The sequence below is a fragment of the Dicentrarchus labrax genome, unplaced genomic scaffold (assembly GCF_905237075.1).
Source record: "Dicentrarchus labrax unplaced genomic scaffold, dlabrax2021, whole genome shotgun sequence".
Taxonomy (NCBI): domain Eukaryota; kingdom Metazoa; phylum Chordata; class Actinopteri; family Moronidae; genus Dicentrarchus; species Dicentrarchus labrax.
This window is the reverse complement of record NW_026136701.1, coordinates 22,492,716-22,513,229: the sequence shown is the minus strand read 5'-3', so window position 1 is coordinate 22,513,229 and position 20,514 is coordinate 22,492,716. Positions and strand designations below refer to the sequence as shown.

Sequence of the window (20,514 nt, the reverse complement as noted above, 5' to 3'; positions counted from 1 at the left end):
TAGGCTATATTGAGTCATCTTTGCACGCCTGATCTGTCAAGGTGCCTTTATCAGCCGACGTCATCTAATTGAAACGCAACAGCATCCGCAGGAACTGCTGATGTTTCCTAACAGGCACCATGTTAATGCATGTAAATCCAAACATGCAGGCCTGTGTTGTTATGCAAAGCCTGGAGGAAAGTAGCAGTTTCCCACCTTGATGCAAACACACACACACACACACACAACACACACTCTCTCTCCGACGCATACACACAAACACACAATTAGTCACAGAAGCAGCATCAGTAGCCCTGACGCACCTCCCCCTCTGGACCATAAAAGGCGATGGGAGGGGTCAATGCTGACTTGCTAAAGACATCCTGTAGTGCTTTGTCATTCCTCAGGCCCATTTGTGCAAGGGAAACAGCACACACACACAAATACACACACACACACACACACACACACACACACACACACACACACAAGCCCCAGGCTCTTTAGCACAAGGAGAAAGTAACATGAATGACCAATGGTCATGGATCAATTAACAGCTACTGTTAACCACAACCACTTCTAATACCACTCAGGATCATTTCCCTCTGACACTGCCATCTCCCAGATAGACTACAATGGTGCATATGTGCATAAATATTCAAATTACCCTCAAAATAATATATAACTTAAAACTAAAACTTACTAGTCCTTCATATAAAAACAGCTTTGATTATTAGATGAGCATAATAACAAGTTGGACGTCATGTAATTGTGCTTACTAAACATAATTACACATTAAACACTAACATTTGGTATCGGACTAATCAAATGAGTGTACCAGGATGAACCCAGAGGATGGCAAAGGCCGATTAGCTACAAATAAATGCTTGATACTGCCTCAGAGGCTGGACACTCACATGACTCCCCTGCTCTGTAGGACAACTGTAACTGGAGCACCTTAGGGTGACCTCAAGAAAATGGTTCATTCATGCAAAGACAGACGATAAAACATGCCGCAGCATTTTTCATATTTAACCCTTTTTTGAGTGTGGTTGTACAAGGTTTTCAAGCTATGCTGCAGTGGTCTAGATACACTGATAAACAGAATATAGTCGTGCACAGTGAACTATAAAGCACTGGTTTGAAACAATAAGCCAATAAGCTCAGTTGTAGGGCCATAGTCCTTATAAGATGATGCAAAGCTCGCTTGTATGACAAGTAAAGCATTGATGGAGCATTACAGCTCCAACATCTACAGAGGAGAGGTGAATAAATACCAGACACACAGAGAAAATGCTACTCATCTACGCATCAAACAACAGCAACCTGATCAAAGAGCATATCACCAAAGAGACAAGACTATTCCTTTAAAACAGTAATTCAAAGCACTTTCATAGCAACAAAAAACAGCAGTCAGTGAACAGTCATTGAAAGCTGTTGTAAACACTACACTTGTCTGTTAATACACCAGTATCACTGCTAGTGAAAAGGCGGCACATTATTTAACCAAATGTACATCCCAGGATTGTTATGGTATATGAAATTCTACATTTTTAGCAGAGCATCCGCTCTAGAACCGTAAGTGGTTCCAAAACAGAGAGAAAGGTTTCTGTAGTAGCATTATGGAGCTGTTTTTGTATGAGTGGGTCCCCGTTTTACCTCATGCACGCACACACTGTCGGACATGCACGTGGGTGACTCGATACACAGTCCTGCCAATGGTTTCCTACTATTCCACTGATCTTCAGGTGGCAGTAACACGCAAAGATATGCTGCAGAGCGCCAGCAAAGGCACTGAAGAAGAAGAATGTTAGCTAGTAAACATGGATGGTCAACAATACTGGATTCGAGATACTTTAAAAATGGACCTCACACACTATGTTTCTTGATTACAGGAAAACTCCACATACAGGGTTTACACCATTTACAACACCCAACCCCTTTTCTTATGTCTCCAAAAACCTCCACGGGACAGACGGACAGACGCTGGTGAAGGCCCAGGCCCTGGCAGCCTTATACGTATGAGCAGTCCAAGTCTGGGAGTAGGCCGCTGTGTTTATCCTGTCAAGGTATGTTAACACCAGGCCGCATTCCTCTAGTCCCTAAATTGCAGTGTTAGATTACAGCTCAGCTGAGAGCACACTCGTACACACACAAACATGCAGCACTTTAAAGTGAGGGGAAAGGCGTTGGATGACGAAGCCATGACCAAAGTGGCAGCAGCAACAGGCGGCGCACGGAGGGCCCACACCTGCCACTTACAGAAGAACTGCAGACGAATAACATTTGGTGGAGTTGAAAACAAGTTCATTAAGGCCGCTGGGTTTAGATAAAAACAATAACAACTTCATACTTTCTCTTTTTTTTTTTTTGCAAAGACGTCCATATACATAATGTACAGTGTAATGTGTGGTAAGGGTTTTCAAATACATAGTACACTAAGAGAAAAGTGAGGGTTGTCGGAGGTCTCTGCAGGCCTACAGCTGGGTGACACTTGTTTCCCGGGCTTTTATACAACCATGTTTACATCTGTTGACTGGTGGGAAATAATCTCTCTAAAGAAGTCGAGCAAGGCCGACTGACCTGTCAACTACCACTGACACCAGGCAGGTTAGGGTTAGCTAGTATAGGGGAGGACAATGCCATCTGATCTCAGGCGGCACACTAAAGCAGCACAGAGAAAGCCTGTCCCAAACTGCCGTGTAGCTCATTATAAATGAGATCATAACTACAGGAAATGACTCCAAAACACAAGGTTTTATAGGCCAGCATTGCTCACGCATACAAAAAAAGATATTCAAGGACAAACTGCAGTCTGAACTGCTCACATCTAGCTTCACGTGTTCCTAACTATCCATTAAAGTTACTACATCAAAGAGCACAAACAATGTTTGAATTACAGAGACTGAAAGTAGATTTCTTTAACCCCTCAACTCTGCCCTTTAACACTACAGCTGTCAGTATTTCTTCATATAAACCACTGTGAAAACTGTATGTGTAGTACTTTGACTTATAATGTTCTCAGAACCATAATAATAAACAAGATTCAGCATAACTGTTATGAGGAAAGGAGATGTGAGGTGTTATGAGATGAGCTGAAAAGACATCTAAACACATCTCTGGTTCCAGCTTCTCACAGGTGAGGATTTGTTGCTCTTTGTTGTATGTAAAAATCAGTAAACTACCTTTTGGTCAGAAAAAACAAGCTAAATACAGAGTCTCTGGGGAATTATAATGCACATTTTTTACAATTATCTGACATTTTACAGACAATTTATTGTGAAAATAATCTATAAGTTAACCGGTAATTAAAATAATCATAAGGAGATTTGACTCCATGAGGACTGAAAACAGCAAAATGTGTTAAGTCTAATGTATCTACAGTCACCTGAAGATTATCAGTTATCATCATCATCAGAAGTCTGGGATGGAATACAATTAATAACCCATCTATTGTCTGTCTCACTGTAACACATGCAGAAAGTTTGTCCACCTTTATGTTGGAATACAAACGGATTTATACAACAGGTCATCATTGCTATAAAGCAACGTGAGCACATGAACTGTTAGAAGAAATTAAAGCACAAATGAAAGCTTTTGTTCCAGCATCTGTTTGCCACATCACGGCGATGACAGGCTGCAGGTCATGGTACATTAGCACAGGCTAATGTTTGGCACATTATCTCCTTTGAAATTCAAAAGAGAGAACAGCCTGCGAACGGGGCAGCCCGAAGACTAATACAAACACACTTTTGAATTGAGACAGGTTGAGCAATAAAATGAAAAGGAGAGGATGAGTTTTCACTAAGCAGCAGAATGAAAGCAGTGCGCACTGAATCACAGCACCTTGGGATGCGCTCCTGTCATGTTATAATCTCATTTAACGTTATATGTTTGGAAATGAATCACAAAACGAGTCGCTCAGGAATGCTCCCATTAAGTACTTGAGCCTTACAGAGCGAGGATGCCACGGGGGAAAGCGGTTAAAACTGGCCTACACCTTTATAGGTGTTGCATCACCTTGCGTTACCTGGCTGTCTCCGGTCCAGCAAAAAAAAAAAAAAAAAAAAAACCCAGCAACCCCGCCTTCACTGCAGTAATGGTACTGACCGCCATTCCCTTCCGCACACCGCTACAGGAAATTGTGTAACGAATTACCGCAACACAATAGATGGAAACGACGGTGAGCTCTCTGAGCGGTTATTGTACACGGTGGGCAAATAACAAGAGGGATAAACCACCTTATGCACCGCTCGTTTTACCGTGCACACACACACACACACACACACAGGGCTGCAGGGTGCACCCGACCAAAACAAGGCACCCAGTCCGTCCACACACACACACACACACACACACATACATAAAAGGGAAGATAAAACATGCACAAGTGGGTCAAAAATGCGTGTCGATGAGATAAATCCCGCGAGAATAAAAAAAAAAAAAAAAAAAAAAGAGGCGAGCATCCATGTGAAGCTTTGGCATGGTGAAAACTACAAAAAAAAAAAAAAAATCATCATCTACCTGCACAAGTTGACATTTGGAGCGGTTTTTCCAGGCTCCTCACGAGACACCGAGCCTTTAGGAAAACGAGCGGATCCGGTTCCGTGAACGGTCGAGAGCCGCAGGTGCTATTTCTGTTTATTTCTAGGCCATTTGTCAGCCCCGTTATCCGCGTTCAGGTAAACATGATGATGATGATGATGATGATGATGAGCTCCTGTACGGACGCGCAGTCACCGTCGTGTCGTCAGCAGGAGGAGAGAGGAAAAAAAAGGTGCTTTCCAGCCCCACGGCTCACACACATCACGCCTCATAACGGTGTCTAAAAATATATAAATTTATAGCTTTTTACTTTTTTTATTGGCTAATACGACGAGAGGGAGAGAGAGAGAGAGAGGAAGGGAGGGGGGGACAGGTAAGGAACCGTCCAATGAGAGACCGTGGGCTCCAGAGGGGTTGTGTTTTAATTTAAAGTTATTACAACAGACCTGAATTTTATATTTATAGCTTTTTACTTTACTTACTTGGACTTAAAAATATATCCCCCCCCCCATTGTGTGGGTAAAAAAATGCTCCCACACTCTCACACTGCTATTCCGAGATCATTTTTTTAATAATGATATAACTTCCTGTAGGTGATATTAAAGGATTATTACAACTATATTACAGCAAGTTTCCACTGAGCAAAAGGAGGTGAATGTGGTGTATCTATGCGTAGAAAATAAAGCATACCTTCCCTTATAATGGCCCAAAACTACATTTATTATACGGTTATATAACGGTTCACATAACCCGAATTGGCAGGTGCAAAAAGCAAAAGTCGAAAATGTGCATTAGGAGCAAATTTGCAAGATAATTAACAAAAAACACTCAGAATAACCAAAAAATGCCAAATTAATAAAGCTAAACTGGCGCAGGCAACGAGGAAACGCATGCATTAAGATATATATGGCGATCAAGACTTCAGGAGGATTTTAAAACAAGCACAATTCCCACTCTTACCTTAACTAAGAGAAACATGTGGTGTTGCAGTTGCAGCAAGGGAGGGGTGAAGTGGAGATAAAATAAACATCCCATCACCGGAGCAGCAGACCAAAGCCCATGCAAAAACGTATCAAAACAAAAAAACAACCCATCCGGCCATCAACACGAACCGATAAAGTTAAAACTGATTTTGGGGAGTGAGAATCTGCACCATCCCGGCTGCAAGTTAACATGAAAAACAAACAAAAAAAACCCCTCCGCAACAAAAAAAAAAACCTCCGCCCTGAAGGAGAAAACCAGCCAGTTAAACTACCCAAACTGCGCTCAACGGGCCACGTTGTTATAAGCCTCCACAACCTGCCGCCAAGTGTTACCACGGGTGGAAAAAGTGGCAGAAAAGTGCACAAACAACGCGAGGAACAAAGTTAAATCAAAAGAAAAAACACGGATAACTTCTGATGAAGCGCTCCTCGGGTCCTTCTCGCTGACGGATAACGGTTCCCTCAGCCGGGGGAGGGGGCGAGGACCCGTGCACCGCTAGGCGGAGAGAGAGAAAGCCAGCCAGGTATAACGGTACACCACCACACTGGGGCTATATGAACACACTAATACTGCTCAAAACTCCCCTGAAACGTGGTCCAACTCACTCCCACAGAGTCTCCAGGAGGAGTTCACCGAGTGGGGAAAGCTCACCGCCGCCCGGGCCGAGGCTCGCCCCGGCGGCGGTGACGGTCAGAGTTTGGGGACTTACCGCTGCTCCGCTTCGGGTTCGCCTGTTTTCTGCGCTTACACCTGGGGCCATCCGCCATGATCCTCTAGCTGAGTCTGAAGCGCAGCCGCTCGCAAGTCACCTCCCTCCCTCCCTCCCTCCCTCCTGTCCCCCCCCCCCACCCACCCACCTCTCCGCCTCACCCCTCCCCTCCAGTTCCCCTGTCCGCTTTACGACATCACCTTCCCCACGCAAGACACCTGGTTTGCGACACACAGGCCGCGTTTACGGCATCACCTTCTCGAACACCTCAGCACATGGCCCCTCCTACTGGCCGCACATGGGTGTGTGTGTGTGTGTGTGTGTGTTGTCAGAGAGGCGCTTTCCAAACGGTGGTCCTACCGCTGTGTCAGGGTCGGCCCGGGACTGTCACTGCGTCCTGCTGAGGAACAGATATAACAGCACAGGTGGAAAATGTAGAGAGATGTCGAGAAAGAGAGAGAGAGAGAGAGAGAAATGTACTTAAGTAGAAGCAGCAGTGATGGAAATACTGTACACTTTTACTCATAATGCTACTTTATGCTTCTTCTTTATTACATTTGAAGGTAATTATTGTACTTTCTATTACTCTAGACCTACGTTTGATTTGATAGTTATACAGATTTTTATTATTAATACAAAATATGATCAACAAATAAAATGTGATATAGAGATTAAGCTACCCAGCAGTATATAAAGTGATTAGTAATTACTCTACATTAAAAATGATGTAGCCTACACATTAATGCATCACTAATTATAATAATAATAAGTAATATAATACATGGGCCACTCTGTATAATGAGTAGTTTTTGGTACTTTATACCTAAAGAGTATTTTTACACTGTGGTATTGCTAATTTTACTCAAAGATCTTAATAATTCTTCCATCTCGGCACTATCACACTGTGAAAATACCCTGTTACAAGTGAAAAGTCCTGAACTGATAAAACAGCAAAACTGCATAATGTCAATTTAAACAAACCCTGTTCATATATATATATATATATCATTAGTTTATTATTACTGATTTATTAATGTATAAGTAGCATCTTACTGTTGAAATGTAGTAGACTGGAGATATAACGTAAAATGGAAATACTCAGATAAGTTCCCCAATTTTAAAAATTTTAGTACTTGAGTAAATGTACTTTTAAAGGTTTTGTATCAGTGCAGCAGAGACCAAATAAATCTAAACCATCAAAATCTACTAATTTTATTTTTTATTTTCTATGTTTTAGGGCTTAAAGTAACTCTCTTAACTAAAAAAAAGATATCCTGTTAGTGTAATTAGCAGAATACGATCGCATTGATCACCAAGTTTCAATAATTCACACGTCAGTTGTTCTATTTAATGTTTTGTACGTCAAAATGGGCGAAATAAACAAAAATAAACAACAATGACAGAGACTGTAACTCAGTCTTTGTTACAAGATATTTAATGGAAAACTTTAGTTATAAATTGGCGCTATACAAATAAAATTGAATTTAAATTGAGTTTAATTGAAATAGACCCTGACTAGGACCAACCAGCAGACTGTTTAGATGATAAGCTGCTGCCTCTTGAATTTAACAAACAACTACTTTCTGTACCCATATTCATTCATGATTTATCTCCATTAATCATAAAAGTTTAGTCCCCATTTGTAAGCGAAGAAAAGCATGTTTTGTATGTAAAATATAGCAGTTGTTGCTTATTTATTTACCATAAACACACCGCATCTCCACACTGACACGTTGATGATTTATTGATGTTAAAATGCAACATGTTAAAGGAAAACCCGAGCCCAAAGATACATTCCCACACAAACATCGAGCACGGTTTTGTCCTCAGCGGGGACAGAAGTTCAATGACAGTTCACAGCAGGTCAGGGGAGTGGCCTTCACGGTCTTGTCGAGCTATTCTTGTACCTGCCCATGATCAAGTTTCCAGTTCAGACGCACCAGGTGCTGCTGCAAGCCTCTCACAGCCAACACGACTCCTCTGGACATCCTGACACTGTGCTGAGGACAGGGGGATGACATTAAACTGCAGAGGCTTAACAGCGGGGCAGAAAGCTCGATACTATATTTGTTTTTTTAAAAGGTGCTTCATCGTTGGCGAAGGTGTATTCAGCTTCCCGACTCAATAGTGACAACATGAATGAGCTCAGGTTTTATACAGGAGGAAAACACGTGGAGTAAAAGGAAGTCAGTAAAAAACCACAGCACGACAAATAATCATTTAAACTATTAATACAAGCAGTCCCAAATAAACGGGAGGTCTCCATTAGAGGCCTGGTCTGGATTTTATAGAAGTTCCTTGGATGTATAAATCCTCTTAAAGTCGTCCACTTGAGCAAGTTTTAAGCTGCTTAACACCTACTACATAAATATAAAGGTTTATTAATTTTGATTTACCAGCATGGTAAACAAGGGAGACAAAAAAAAGTGCTGACTCCCAACATCTGAAGTAATCATTAAGTCTGTGCCCATTCCTTGATCATTTATACTGTTAGTCCGTAAAGGGTCCACAGCTCAAAAGAATAAAGTGTTTCATTAAAATTAATCAAAATTGTGAATATTATCATTAGCTCACTGTCTGTATTCTGGATGCCGTAAAACGACGTTCACGTTCAAGTCTCGTGGTGGCGGCACAGAGAAAAAGGTTTGACCTAAAATTCAAGGTGTTAGTTTTTGCTCAAAAACATAAAAAAAAAAAAACTGATCAGATTAGTATTGGATAAAATTAGTTAATAATTAGTGGATAAAATGCCAGTTGAATACAGATCGCGCTCCAAGCGTAAGAGGAGCTACAGTGGCCCAACTGTGGTTTGTCCGTTACTCTAGAAACATGGTGGTTAAACGTGACTTTATAGAAGAGGACTCACTGCCTCTGTGGAAAACTGCTCATTCTAAGGTATCAAAAAAAACATAACCATTGTTATTTTCAAGTGATTATACAGTAATGAAAGCCCACTTATGAATACTATTTTCCATTATCTGCCAACAGCTCACCCTAAATGTTACACACTTAAAATAATTAATATATAAACCCGTTATAATAATAATTGTTTGTTACAGCAATAATATATTTACATTTGAAGATGGCTGTAAGGTTGTGAGTGGCATTGTATTGTATTGTAAAATGCAGCCACAATACAACTGCCAGTCTCTTCCCTCGGCACCTACACACATCATTTTGGTAGAATAATGATGAAACTGATGCCCATCAGTTTGCAGTTAGCTCCCCCACACCACAACCAACCCTCCACCCCCACCCCCAACACTACTACCACATCAGTAATGCTTTAATTGAATCTCCCACTGGCAGGATATGAAGGGCTAAAGAGTCCTCTCCTATCTGGGGAGTCCTGCCCCTGCTACATCACAACGTCTCTACAGGCAACTGCTGTCCTGCTGCCTGTGATGTGAAAGAGGAAATGGATGCCATTATTCAATGCTAATTTGGTATTGACATGAATATTGGGCTCAGAGGGCTTTGGGGCTTTTTCTCCCCTCTTTAGTAAATTCATTTGTATTTCTGCTGAAAATCCTTGAATGAGCACTCAGCCAATAGACTATGAGTATTGTTCTTTGAAGAAGAGGTGAACCCTCGGGCTAAATGGCTTTTTATTCCTTCCTCAGCAGTTTCCTTTGTCATGTGTCAGAGTGAAGCTATGGATCTGACTGAGATATATACAGGGATTTTAACCCCTAAACCTATTAGTGTTAGTACCTAGCTGTCAACATTTTCCGGTATTTACACAGGATGACACTGCAGTGAGATATATGATATAGTTTAAAAAATAAATAATTGATGTAATTTTCATTGCATTCACTGCATGTAAAAAAAAAAAAATGTTGTGTCTATACTTGATGCAGGCACTGTATGTATACAGGTTATTATTTCACAGATCTGATACTGATTGTTTTTTTATCTGCCGCTGTTATGTTTAAGTCTTGATTAGGTTTAGGCATAAAACTTAAATTAGAGAAAGATTGCAGTCTGCAAACTTCTTCTTTTTTATTTTTTCTGGTGTTGAGAGTCTCATTTGAAACAGGTATTAAAAACCCACTAACTAACCCGCTCCCCCCACAACCTTCTTGCGTTGGATTGGGTTTGAACTTAAACTCCTAAAGCTCTTTTGTCATTTCATTCATTGCGCCATCAGCCAAAAGTATTTAATGATTATTGAACATTGATTATCACGTCTTGTCCCGCTTTTCACAGACGACCAGCTTTCACTCTTCAGTGTGGCTGTTTGAACACTTTCCTTTCGTTCTTTCTAGCGTTAAAAATTGGATTCATCGTCTGGGGACCAAGAATAACCGTAGAAAAATTATTGGAAATCCTTCCAATAGTTGTAATTGAGTATTTAAGTCTGGACCCACTGACTGACATTGCCACCCATTCACCCATGGAGCCAAATTCATTCCGCTGTTTAAGTGTTCCCCAAAATAAAAAAAAAAAAGCTATGCTAAGACAGAGTTCACAGTTTTCAAGTAGCCTGATGCTATGAATACAATATGTAAATATCAGGTTTCTTAACCTAAATATATGTTCAGGTAAATAGTTGAATAAGGTCAAAAGATCCAATTAGACAAAAGTTGAGGAGCACTTTTCAAATGCTAATGTTAAATGCTAACATCAACAAACCAGTGTTACATGTGTAATAAACCTACGTTGGGGCCTTTGATCCCGCAACTTACACCAATCTTTCATATTCTGATGTATCTTTTGTTTTCATTTTAATATCGTGTAATGGTCCTCATAGATGTGGCCTTTGAAGCAGGTATTTTCTCTCAGGCTGAATGCCTCTTAGTTCCTTCCTCACTGTTCTGTTTTAATGTTTGTCAGGTGGCAGGTTTGCGTGAAGCATTTGAGTGAGAAGTGGGGACAAAGGTACAGTATAGCTCTGTCTCTGATATGTTAATCAGCCCCAAACATGTAACATTTCCTCCGAATAAATCAATTAACTTCAGCCCTACTGTTCTCTAGTTCAGCCCCATAAAGGGGGCTCTGTGGCCAACAGATGAATAATGTAATTTTGTGTCAGGATGAGTAATGCGGGCACAAATCACTTGTCTGGATGAGTGGCTGGGGAGTTTATAATGGCGAGTCCTCACGTTGGGTTTATAAGGCAGGAGGAGAGAGAGATAATTCATCCTCTCTCTCCGTCATTCTCTCATTAATGATATGCTGTGAAGGCTGTGAAGCTGCATGGCATTATGAATAAAGAGAAGGGCTTGAACCTGGAGAAAAGGAAACTATCTGCTGAGAAGTGTTTACTTTATGACGAGGTTAATTCAAGAGTTAGTTTTGAAGCCCCAGTTCAGTTTTAACCTAGCATGTAAATGTCCTCACACGCTGATACGGCTATAATTATTCTTTAAGGTGACTCTTTAATCCGTCTATTACAGTAAGGACAGCCTTGGGTATTTCTAAAACATGTTCATGGGGTTTTCTATCATGCAAAGTACTGTTTTATTGATTACTCATTGATTGAGACAGTTCGACCTGAGCTTTAGATTTTCATTTGATCCTGTTACCTGAGATAAGAGCTGTGTTTGACAGGACAAAGTCTGGAGGGGTGTTTTAGCTGTGGACAGGTAATCCTGGGGTCAGTTGGCTGACCACTCTCTCAGGTGTGTGTGTGTGTGTGTGTGTTTTACCTGTCTGTGTGATAACAGTCTAAACAGGAAAGCAGATAATAGGTAAAGAGATGAGATGGACTCCTCAGTATCTAGGCATGCACGTTAGCTTATTCAAATGAATAAATGATGTAAAAATATTTAGTTAAAAACATCTGTTTGACACCATGAAGCTAACTTCAAATACTTATTTAAACTGAATGAATCAATATCCTTGAATTCAACTCTGCAGCTCGATGGAGCTTTTAAGCCTCATTTAGATCACTGGGTTCATGTTACAGCACACACAATCACTCAAAAAGAAGCTCAGATAATGCATGTAATATAGATTATAATGATGAGTAGCAGAGTGGGGAAAACTGCTGTAAGTCAGAGATATCTGGAAACTCTGACTTCAGTGTCAACAAACTGCTGGTAAATTTGCTACAAAGCCACCATTGCTCATCAATATTAGCTCTAATACAGTCAATTCAGCTAAAGCTGGGTGTAGGCAACCCTTTACTTTCACCACCAACAATGCTGGCTTACCGGTATGTTTGATCTGAGGCGAGAAATTAACACAATAAGGCTCATATACGTATGTGTTGTGATTTTTCTTTGTAAAAAAATGTTAAATCTCTCTGTTGATAGTAAAGGCTGCTGACCCCTGACCTTATGGAACACATGTTATATAATATACACTGTTTGTGTCTTATTTTAGTTGTTTAAAAAAAACAATGCCAAGTATTTAATACATAAAAATAGCAGGTCAGGTGTGTTATATAGGCTAGCTTAGCATTAGGGTAACCTTAATGAGCGTTTTCCTATCCTTCCCATTCTCTTGGCAAGGTGTAAATGCAATATCAACTTATACTGTAGTCTTCCTGGACAGCACCAAACAGCAGATTGACAATGTTAGCAACTAGCTGATGATGCAACCATCTAATACCTACCTTTGCCATGTGGACAGAAACATAACTTGCAGGCTGCATGTCTGCTGGTTAGGCAGCAACTACTATTAATACTACTACTCAAACACACCCTCCAAAATGAATCAACACCTCACTCTGAGTGACACAGTAACACCTCACCCACCTTCTTCTCTCTTGCACAACATTCATTTCCTGTGCAGGGACCATCAACCTCCTCACATCACACTCGTGATCAATAGAAGCATGTCCAGTTCAGGTGATGTGTGCAGCGATAACCTGGCCTGTTTGCTCACTCCCAGCAGTGATAAGGGTGAGCCTGTATCGGCCAGTGTAATGAGTCACATGCAGAAACAGGAGCGACTGATGTCATTTTGCATCACTTCATCTCCACTGGGACCAGACACTGTGTGTTTGTGAGTGTGTGTGTGCATGTCTGTGAGAGTGTGTGCCACATTTATACATGCATAGATGTGTGTTATAGTGTGTTTTTATTGCATGCCTGTGCGTGTGTGTGTGTGTGTGTGTGTGTGTGTAAATCAGTGCTCGTCCTGAGGCGCTGCCTGCTGTTCAAGCCCATACCTGGAGGCTGACCTCATTTGTTGCAGCACTACAGCTCCGGACACATGCAAGTCACATGACTAAGCCCTCCCAGCTCCATATGGAACAAAAGCCTCCTTCTTACAGCCCCTGCTGACCTTATTATCAAACTGCCATTTTACAGAACACTCTACTTCCTCTAGTGGCAGTGGTCCTTAACCTTTTTGCCTTTTGACCCCTTAATATTAAGCAGTGGCCACTTATGACCCCTCATCACATAAAATAAGATTAAGTCATTGATAGGTAAAACGATCTGGTATTCCACTAGAAGAAAGCCAACAGGAGGGAAAAATTAGAAAACAAATGATAAAACGTTGTGTTTTGTCTTTTTTCTGACCCATGATCATCTAATAATAAACCCCTCATTCTGATTTTGTTGTGCCTTGAAGGGTCCAGGCCCCAGGTGGGGAACCACTGTTCTACTGTTACTTTACAACAGTTTTTGTTTTTGAATCCCAATTTTAGGATTAACTACAATAAGTGAATTTTGATAACCTTGTTTCACCTGGAGTCACATTTTAGTTTAGTCTTTGCTGGAATCTCACAACAGTGAAGTGAAACTTTCCCAGACTGTCACAGCATCAAAGTACATAAAAAGTGCACATAATTATCTGCACTGCAGAGCCAACCTGCTGTGCTCCTGACATCACCCAATCTGTTATACTGTTTGTTCACCTTTGGCCTAAGGTGTTCTGGTACCAAGTTCACTTATGAATGCTCGAACATGATGTTTGTTATGGCCAATCCAGGATTAGCTGAGCCACCGTTGCCCACTTTGAAGCTTTGAGTACCTAGGTGGCATTTTTGGCCCCCCAAAAATTGTCTGGAGCCTCAAAAGAAATATTTAAATCTTATAAAGCTAACTTTTTCCTTTTTTTTTTTTTTGTCTAGCTAGCAAGACTCTACTAGTACTAGTAGCCACGGCTTTTGAGGTTTGGCAAAATATAGAGGAAGGTGCCAAGTGATGTATGATGCACATTTTAGTTGACAAAACATTAAAACAATAACCTACAACAATAAATGAAAATGGACATTTTAAAAATAACTGTTATTCATTTCAATATAATTTTTTGTCAAAGCCACAGGCAGCCACTGGAGAGGGGCTAAAGAGCTCCGGAGCTGCAGGTTGCCTACCTCTGATCTAGGTAATGCTGTGGCTGTTCGATGCCGACCTACCGACTGAGACCTGATCCCTGCAGTCAGTCCCACAGGTCACATATCAGTGTTTGGCTGTGTGACACATAATCATTTCAGGTGGCGCATCCTATTTCCAATCATATTGTATTCTCTTCATCTACTCCAAATGTAGCATTTAATGTATCCATTGATGTACACACACAGACACCTGTGTCAGCATTTTAATCACGCCTTGTGTGTGTTAGAAGCATTGCTGCAGATTCGCTACAGCGAGCGTGTGCTACCTTTGAGTATAAGCCCAGTGGGCATACGCGTGGGAAGATGAAATATTCTTGGCACATGGGCATGCAAATTGCATTGAATTAAAACACCCACTATAGCCAAATGTATGCACACCTATGAAATTTCTATGCATAAGTGGAGGTTTATGTAATAGGCGTTACTGCAGCAGAATTATGGCTGTATAAGCCTTAAAGCTGTGAAAGCTTTATTGCTGATGCATTTTGTGTTTCTGTGTATGTGTTTCTATACTATGGATCTTCCTATTCCTCTTTTTTATTGCAGAGTCCAGCAGGATGATATGATATCTTTCCTAACCCATCCCCTGTGGTCTCCATCTCATCAGTGATGACCTCACCCTGCCTTAGCCCCAGTGTCTGAGTGCAGGGTAAGTCATTGCTAAGACGTCCCATGACTCATCCCAGTTGACATTATTCAAGATGAAAGTCAGACTTGCTGCTTGTCATGATTTCACTAATAACTGGAGGGTAAAGAAAAGAAAAGAGTTCAAAGAAAGGAAAGAAACACCTCATATTATTAATGAAGTGAGCAGGAGTGATGAGAACACTATAGACTCACATGATGCAAGATTAATGAATGTCACATGTTTGTAATTTTGCACATGATCGTTTAAAAGGCCAAAAAAAATATTGCTTACGGCAAATTTCCTTAAACCTGCATTCATTTTTTGGGGGGGCTGAAAGCACAACACTGACATATTATCACCTTAAGTTAAGTTAATATGGTGGACGTGTTAGCAAACAATTGTCTGTTCACATCCTGCAGACGCTGGGAAACATCATTCTTTTGGAGTGGTGTTTCTGGCCAACTGACAAACAAGATTCACTCTCTGTTTAGCTCTTCAGCTACACGCCTCAGTGTGTTCACCACATCACATATAACTTCACTCTGCATGCATGTTAGTATGCTAATATTTTCTAATTAGAAACCCAAAAACCCCAAATACAGCTCAGGCTAATGGTAGTTCTGCAGGTATTAAAAAAAGGGATAAGGGTAAAAGGAATCACCAAAGTAATTAGGATACATCTGCGGGGAACCATGAATGTCTTTACCGGATTTCATGGCAATCCATCAAGTAGTTACACAAGAAATGATACATATTGACGAGGGAAATGACAAAGAAATAATACCCAAATCATTCAAGAATGGAAAAGAGGAACCTTTTGAGCTAGAATATGTGCCTCTATCCTGTTCATGTCACTATAAACAGACACATGGGGGTTTGCTTTGACATTCCCTTCACCACAACCCACTTCAGAGAGAGATCCGGTCATTTCCATTATCTCTACCCATTAGCTCCTGATGGGTACCTGTACATACACACAAACACACTTAAATTGCTGCATTTCAATCCGCCGAGCACCATTGCTCATCATTCAGGTAACACCAAAACATCACCCCCACTCAGCCTCACCCTGTCATCATCCTCAGATCAGCAGAAACCATCTACTCTCCACTCCTCACTGTTTTGACACTAATTGCACTTTGTCGAGATCAAACTGCCTCGCAGTGTTTTCTCTGCTCACCCCGAAATTCACTCTGACACTTGACAGTCACTGAAAGGGGTCTCACACATCAGACAGGTATCTAGTACGATGTGATAAAAGCCAAATTTAATATTCAAACCTCTTTTTTTCCTCCAACCTGCCATCCTCAACCTCCTCTGCTCTCCTCGACTTCAGAGTCACACTTTAATCTGCCAGGGTAACGGTGGAAAGATTCTGTCTGCTCTGTTTGATGTACTTCTGTGGCATGTTGTGCATGATTACTGATGAAGATTTCCTCTCCCAAAACCAGTCTGTAAATCTAAAATAAAGAGGAACCGGGTTATAAAATACATCAATCATAAATATCTGTTCCTCTTCATCATTTGAAAAACAGACTTTAGATATTTCTTGTTGTTTTAGATGTTTTAGATGAAGAAGCAGTAACTATTTTAAACATACACTATATCATTTCTGCCACTAGGGGGTCTCTCACATCAAAACAATGACAAAAGATGAAGATTGATGACGTTGTGATGTAGCGTGGGATCATAGGACTTGTCTTCACCACCATTGCAGCCAGCTTCTCCCAGTTAGGATTCCTCTAGTGTTCATCGTTCAGGAGGTTTCTACCGGTAGCCAGATTATCCACATCTCCTCCTCTCCAGAACTAATAGACACAGTGATTCAAACCGGTAAAACACTGACTAATGCAGTTTCACCTTAAAAATGTGTGTTTCTCTGACGCTGTTAGGCAGACAAAGGACGTCCTCGAGGGGCTGCGAGCCGAGCTCTGATAACTTAAGATACAAAATGACTAAAATCCTTCATCCAGTTAAAATATTTCGTTAAAAACCACCAAGATTAAAAAGACAACCACAACACATGTGTAAAGTGGATATAACGCCACTGACAGGCGAGTGGAGTCTGAATATAATGACAGATTCTTTGGGTTTGAACATGGTTGGAAACATCTGGGATAATGCAAAGGACAAATTAATCATCCTTCCATTAAGTGCACAAAGTATGACCCAAACTCGGAGATGTTGATCAAGGTCTTTTAGAAATATGTTAGGTGCTGTTGTATTGCTTTGGTTATTGTGTATTTAGAAGTGTTTGCTCACACTGTATGAGTATGTGTACTGTATATTCCTGTGCTCATATATACAGTATGGGAGTTTGACAGTTACAGTAGAGTTTTGAAAATATGTTTACTGACCTCCTCGATGATGACACTCAAGTAGGTATACCTTTATATGTGGACACTGCAAAGTAAAAGTCATAGCTTCATATCTGAAATGTCAGACAACCACCTATTTATGAATTTATCATATTTCATTTCTTACTATTCATGTGTGAAAAATCTGAAAATAACCTGCCTCTAGGCTAATTGTTTTTACATGTAACATGGGTTTCACATATGATAAATTGTCATGTGCCTTTTTTGTAATGAGATTTAACTTTAGATTTGACTATAGTAAAAACTTACAGTATTTTAATAAATAAAATATGATAAATTAAACATACAGCTTACAAAGTTGCTCAAAGGAAACATAGGCTCAGACAAAGGTCAGTTATAGTAAATGTAAACCATGCACACACCCATATTCCTCTTTATTTCTTTCTCCCCCTCCCTTTGTTTTCTCTCATATAAACACCCAGCAGCTCTTCTCCAGCTACAGTCTTGAGCCACGTGTAAACAACAACATAAGAACAACCACTTATAATAGATAATTGACCCACAACAAGGCCAGCCACTCATCTCTGTGCCTGCAGGATGTCTCCTGCATGCTCCTCTCTACCTACCTTGCCAGGAGCACTGGCAACACCTAGAACAGGGGAAGTGCATAAAAGATTAAATTATGAATGGAGATCCAGCGAGGCAGAAGGAAATGGTTGTGATAATAGCATGACAGCATATTTAATTTGCAGATAATTGCACTTTGGGGGCTTTTAAGGGGCTCATCTAACACTGGCATTTTTAATGAAATGGGCAAATCATTGCCACTGTTGTCACCTTACAGCCTCTAAAGAAATTCTAGCTAGATTAAAAAGAGCAACAACATAAAGGAAAAGTGACTGAATGGCTGTTTTAATGATTCACATTGTCATTTGAAAATTGAAACCAGGCCTTTGCACTGCCACTGTTGCATTAGAGCACTCTGACTTCAGAATTATGAACGGTATGTTTTACTATTTCCGTCTGGTGAACTTGTAATTTGTAGCAGAACAGTTAGTATTTTTCACACACATGCATCTGTGGATTTGGGATCACAGAATAGATAAAAGCTTTTCTGACTTGTGTGTTTGTAGAAATCTTTTATCTTGTCACACAAACACAACTCCACAGATTTTAAGTCTGGCAGCCTGGCAAATCCTGTCCTACATACCGCGCTGTACATCTTAAAATGTAATCCTCACATTTTTGCTATAATTGCCGTAGTGAATTTGGGGCAAATGTGGTACATCTCAAGAAATGTGAGGTCAAAAGAAATATGTGCAAGATCGCATGCCAGTATGTGAATGTATGCAACGAGGGAAGAAAAGATGTTTTAATTTCTGCTACAAAATATATGTTCCTCAAAACTGTTTCAAATACAGGCGGTGTGTATTATGATTTTTTCTGTCAAAAGAAAATGTGGAAGTAGCATGTTGTAGTCATAATGCCACAAAACTCATAGAGAAGAAGACGGGGTTGATGAAAAGGTCAATAAACTTGTGTGACACATGAAACCGCAGTGTGCACATGGTTTTCCTGTTTTTCTCTCCTGACCTCAATCAAACATATTTTTTGTGTAAATGTAACCAAACTTGAGCCGTAGCTGTGGCAGAATATGCTCATATGGATTATAATTGCAGGGGTCATAGCTGTTCTGGGGCATTCAGTCGCATCAGATGAGCTCTCGCAGCAGATTAAGTTTGTCCGGTTGCCACAGGGTGGTAGATGTATAAATTTACAGTTTTATGAGCATTTCAAATTTGCAATGTTTTTTTTTCAAAGGCAGTGCAAACAATGTCGTCCTCTTGACTGGAGTGCCAGATCAGAAAAAAGCTCATAGTGGAGGACTTTCATACATATTCAAATGTTTTGCATTAGTGATTTATGTATATTTACTTCCAGGACAGTAAGGAGGACTGTGATGTTCCTGCAGTATACTTCAGGGGAAAGTACGAGGTCAGGGAGCTGTACAAAGCATTTGACTTTGACAGTCTTGACTTAGGTTTCTATCAACAATCCATCAAATGACTGTGGGTACTGTGAAAGATGTCTATCAGAGTGATGAACCTGAAGGTAATCTTCAACTGACTCTGCAGGTTCCCTCTGCTCTACGGAGTGTTTCAGCATCTTTCAGCTCATTGTTTTGGTTTTCTGACCCACTACTTGACTCAACCTTGTTCCCAGCCAAAGCATTGGGCTGTTTTCTGCAAGAAAAAATTAAACCAGCTACACTGAACACTAAATGTAAGCAATTAGCTGGTGAACATTTTGAATCCAGATATTTCCCTCAGGAGCTGGTGGAGGCTGAAACAGCTAAAAGGAAAGTGAATATTGGATTTCTAGGTGGATACAAACATAACTCAAAATGAATGCCGATGTTGTTCTGTGTCTGTTGTTGGATTAGTAGAAAACACATTTACCATAACAACTTTATATGGTGATAACGTGTCACTGCTGTATTTACAGCTTTAATAATTTTAATCACCCAAACATAACCTGACCTTACATGCGTATTTGTACTTAATATGAATATTTCGTTGCTTGGTGATCCCAAAACATTATTTTCTAGTGCAAAACAGTTGCATATGAACATGAAGTTGAATTTAACACTGTGTTTTTAAAAAGTGATTACATTTATGTCATATTCATGTTTCAGTATAGCGTGAGTATCAATACTGTATAATAAAACATGTGTTATAAAACGTGTGGTTTGAGATTATTTCCAATAGGAACTGAGGAAGTAAACTCCTCATTGCACTCTGGAACTGTTCTTGAAATAAATGTATTATCATTACTGTATCAAGCCTTGTTAAACAATTTATATCAATTATTGGCAATATTAATAATATTCAGAATTTTAATTTAAATTGTTAAACCATTATTAAACTAATTAATTAATAGATTAAATTCAATTAAATCTTAAACTCTGACTGGAACTGTCTTAGTACTCTGGGTTGCAAGCTAATTTAAGAGCTGAAGAGGTTTGTGTTGGGCTTGAAGTACCGGAGCTAACCTGTCC

At 40.3% G+C, this 20,514-nt stretch overlaps 1 protein-coding gene across 2 annotated transcripts in view; it reads right to left on the bottom strand.

Moving 5' to 3' along the window:
* The window catches only part of LOC127369429 (zinc finger E-box-binding homeobox 1), a 61,833-nt gene extending 55,522 nt beyond the window's left edge, over positions 1-6,311 (bottom strand). The window contains exon 1 of one of the 2 annotated variants that reach the window (XM_051410816.1): positions 6,218-6,311. In XM_051410816.1, coding sequence (XP_051266776.1) covers positions 6,218-6,275 — 58 coding nt within the window. In that variant the 5' untranslated portion in view covers positions 6,276-6,311. Of the gene's footprint in view, positions 1-4,503; positions 4,815-6,217 lie in introns of those variants that run through there. The other variant, XM_051410825.1, reaches the window with a different exon arrangement.
* Between the last annotated feature and the right edge of the window lie 14,203 nt (positions 6,312-20,514).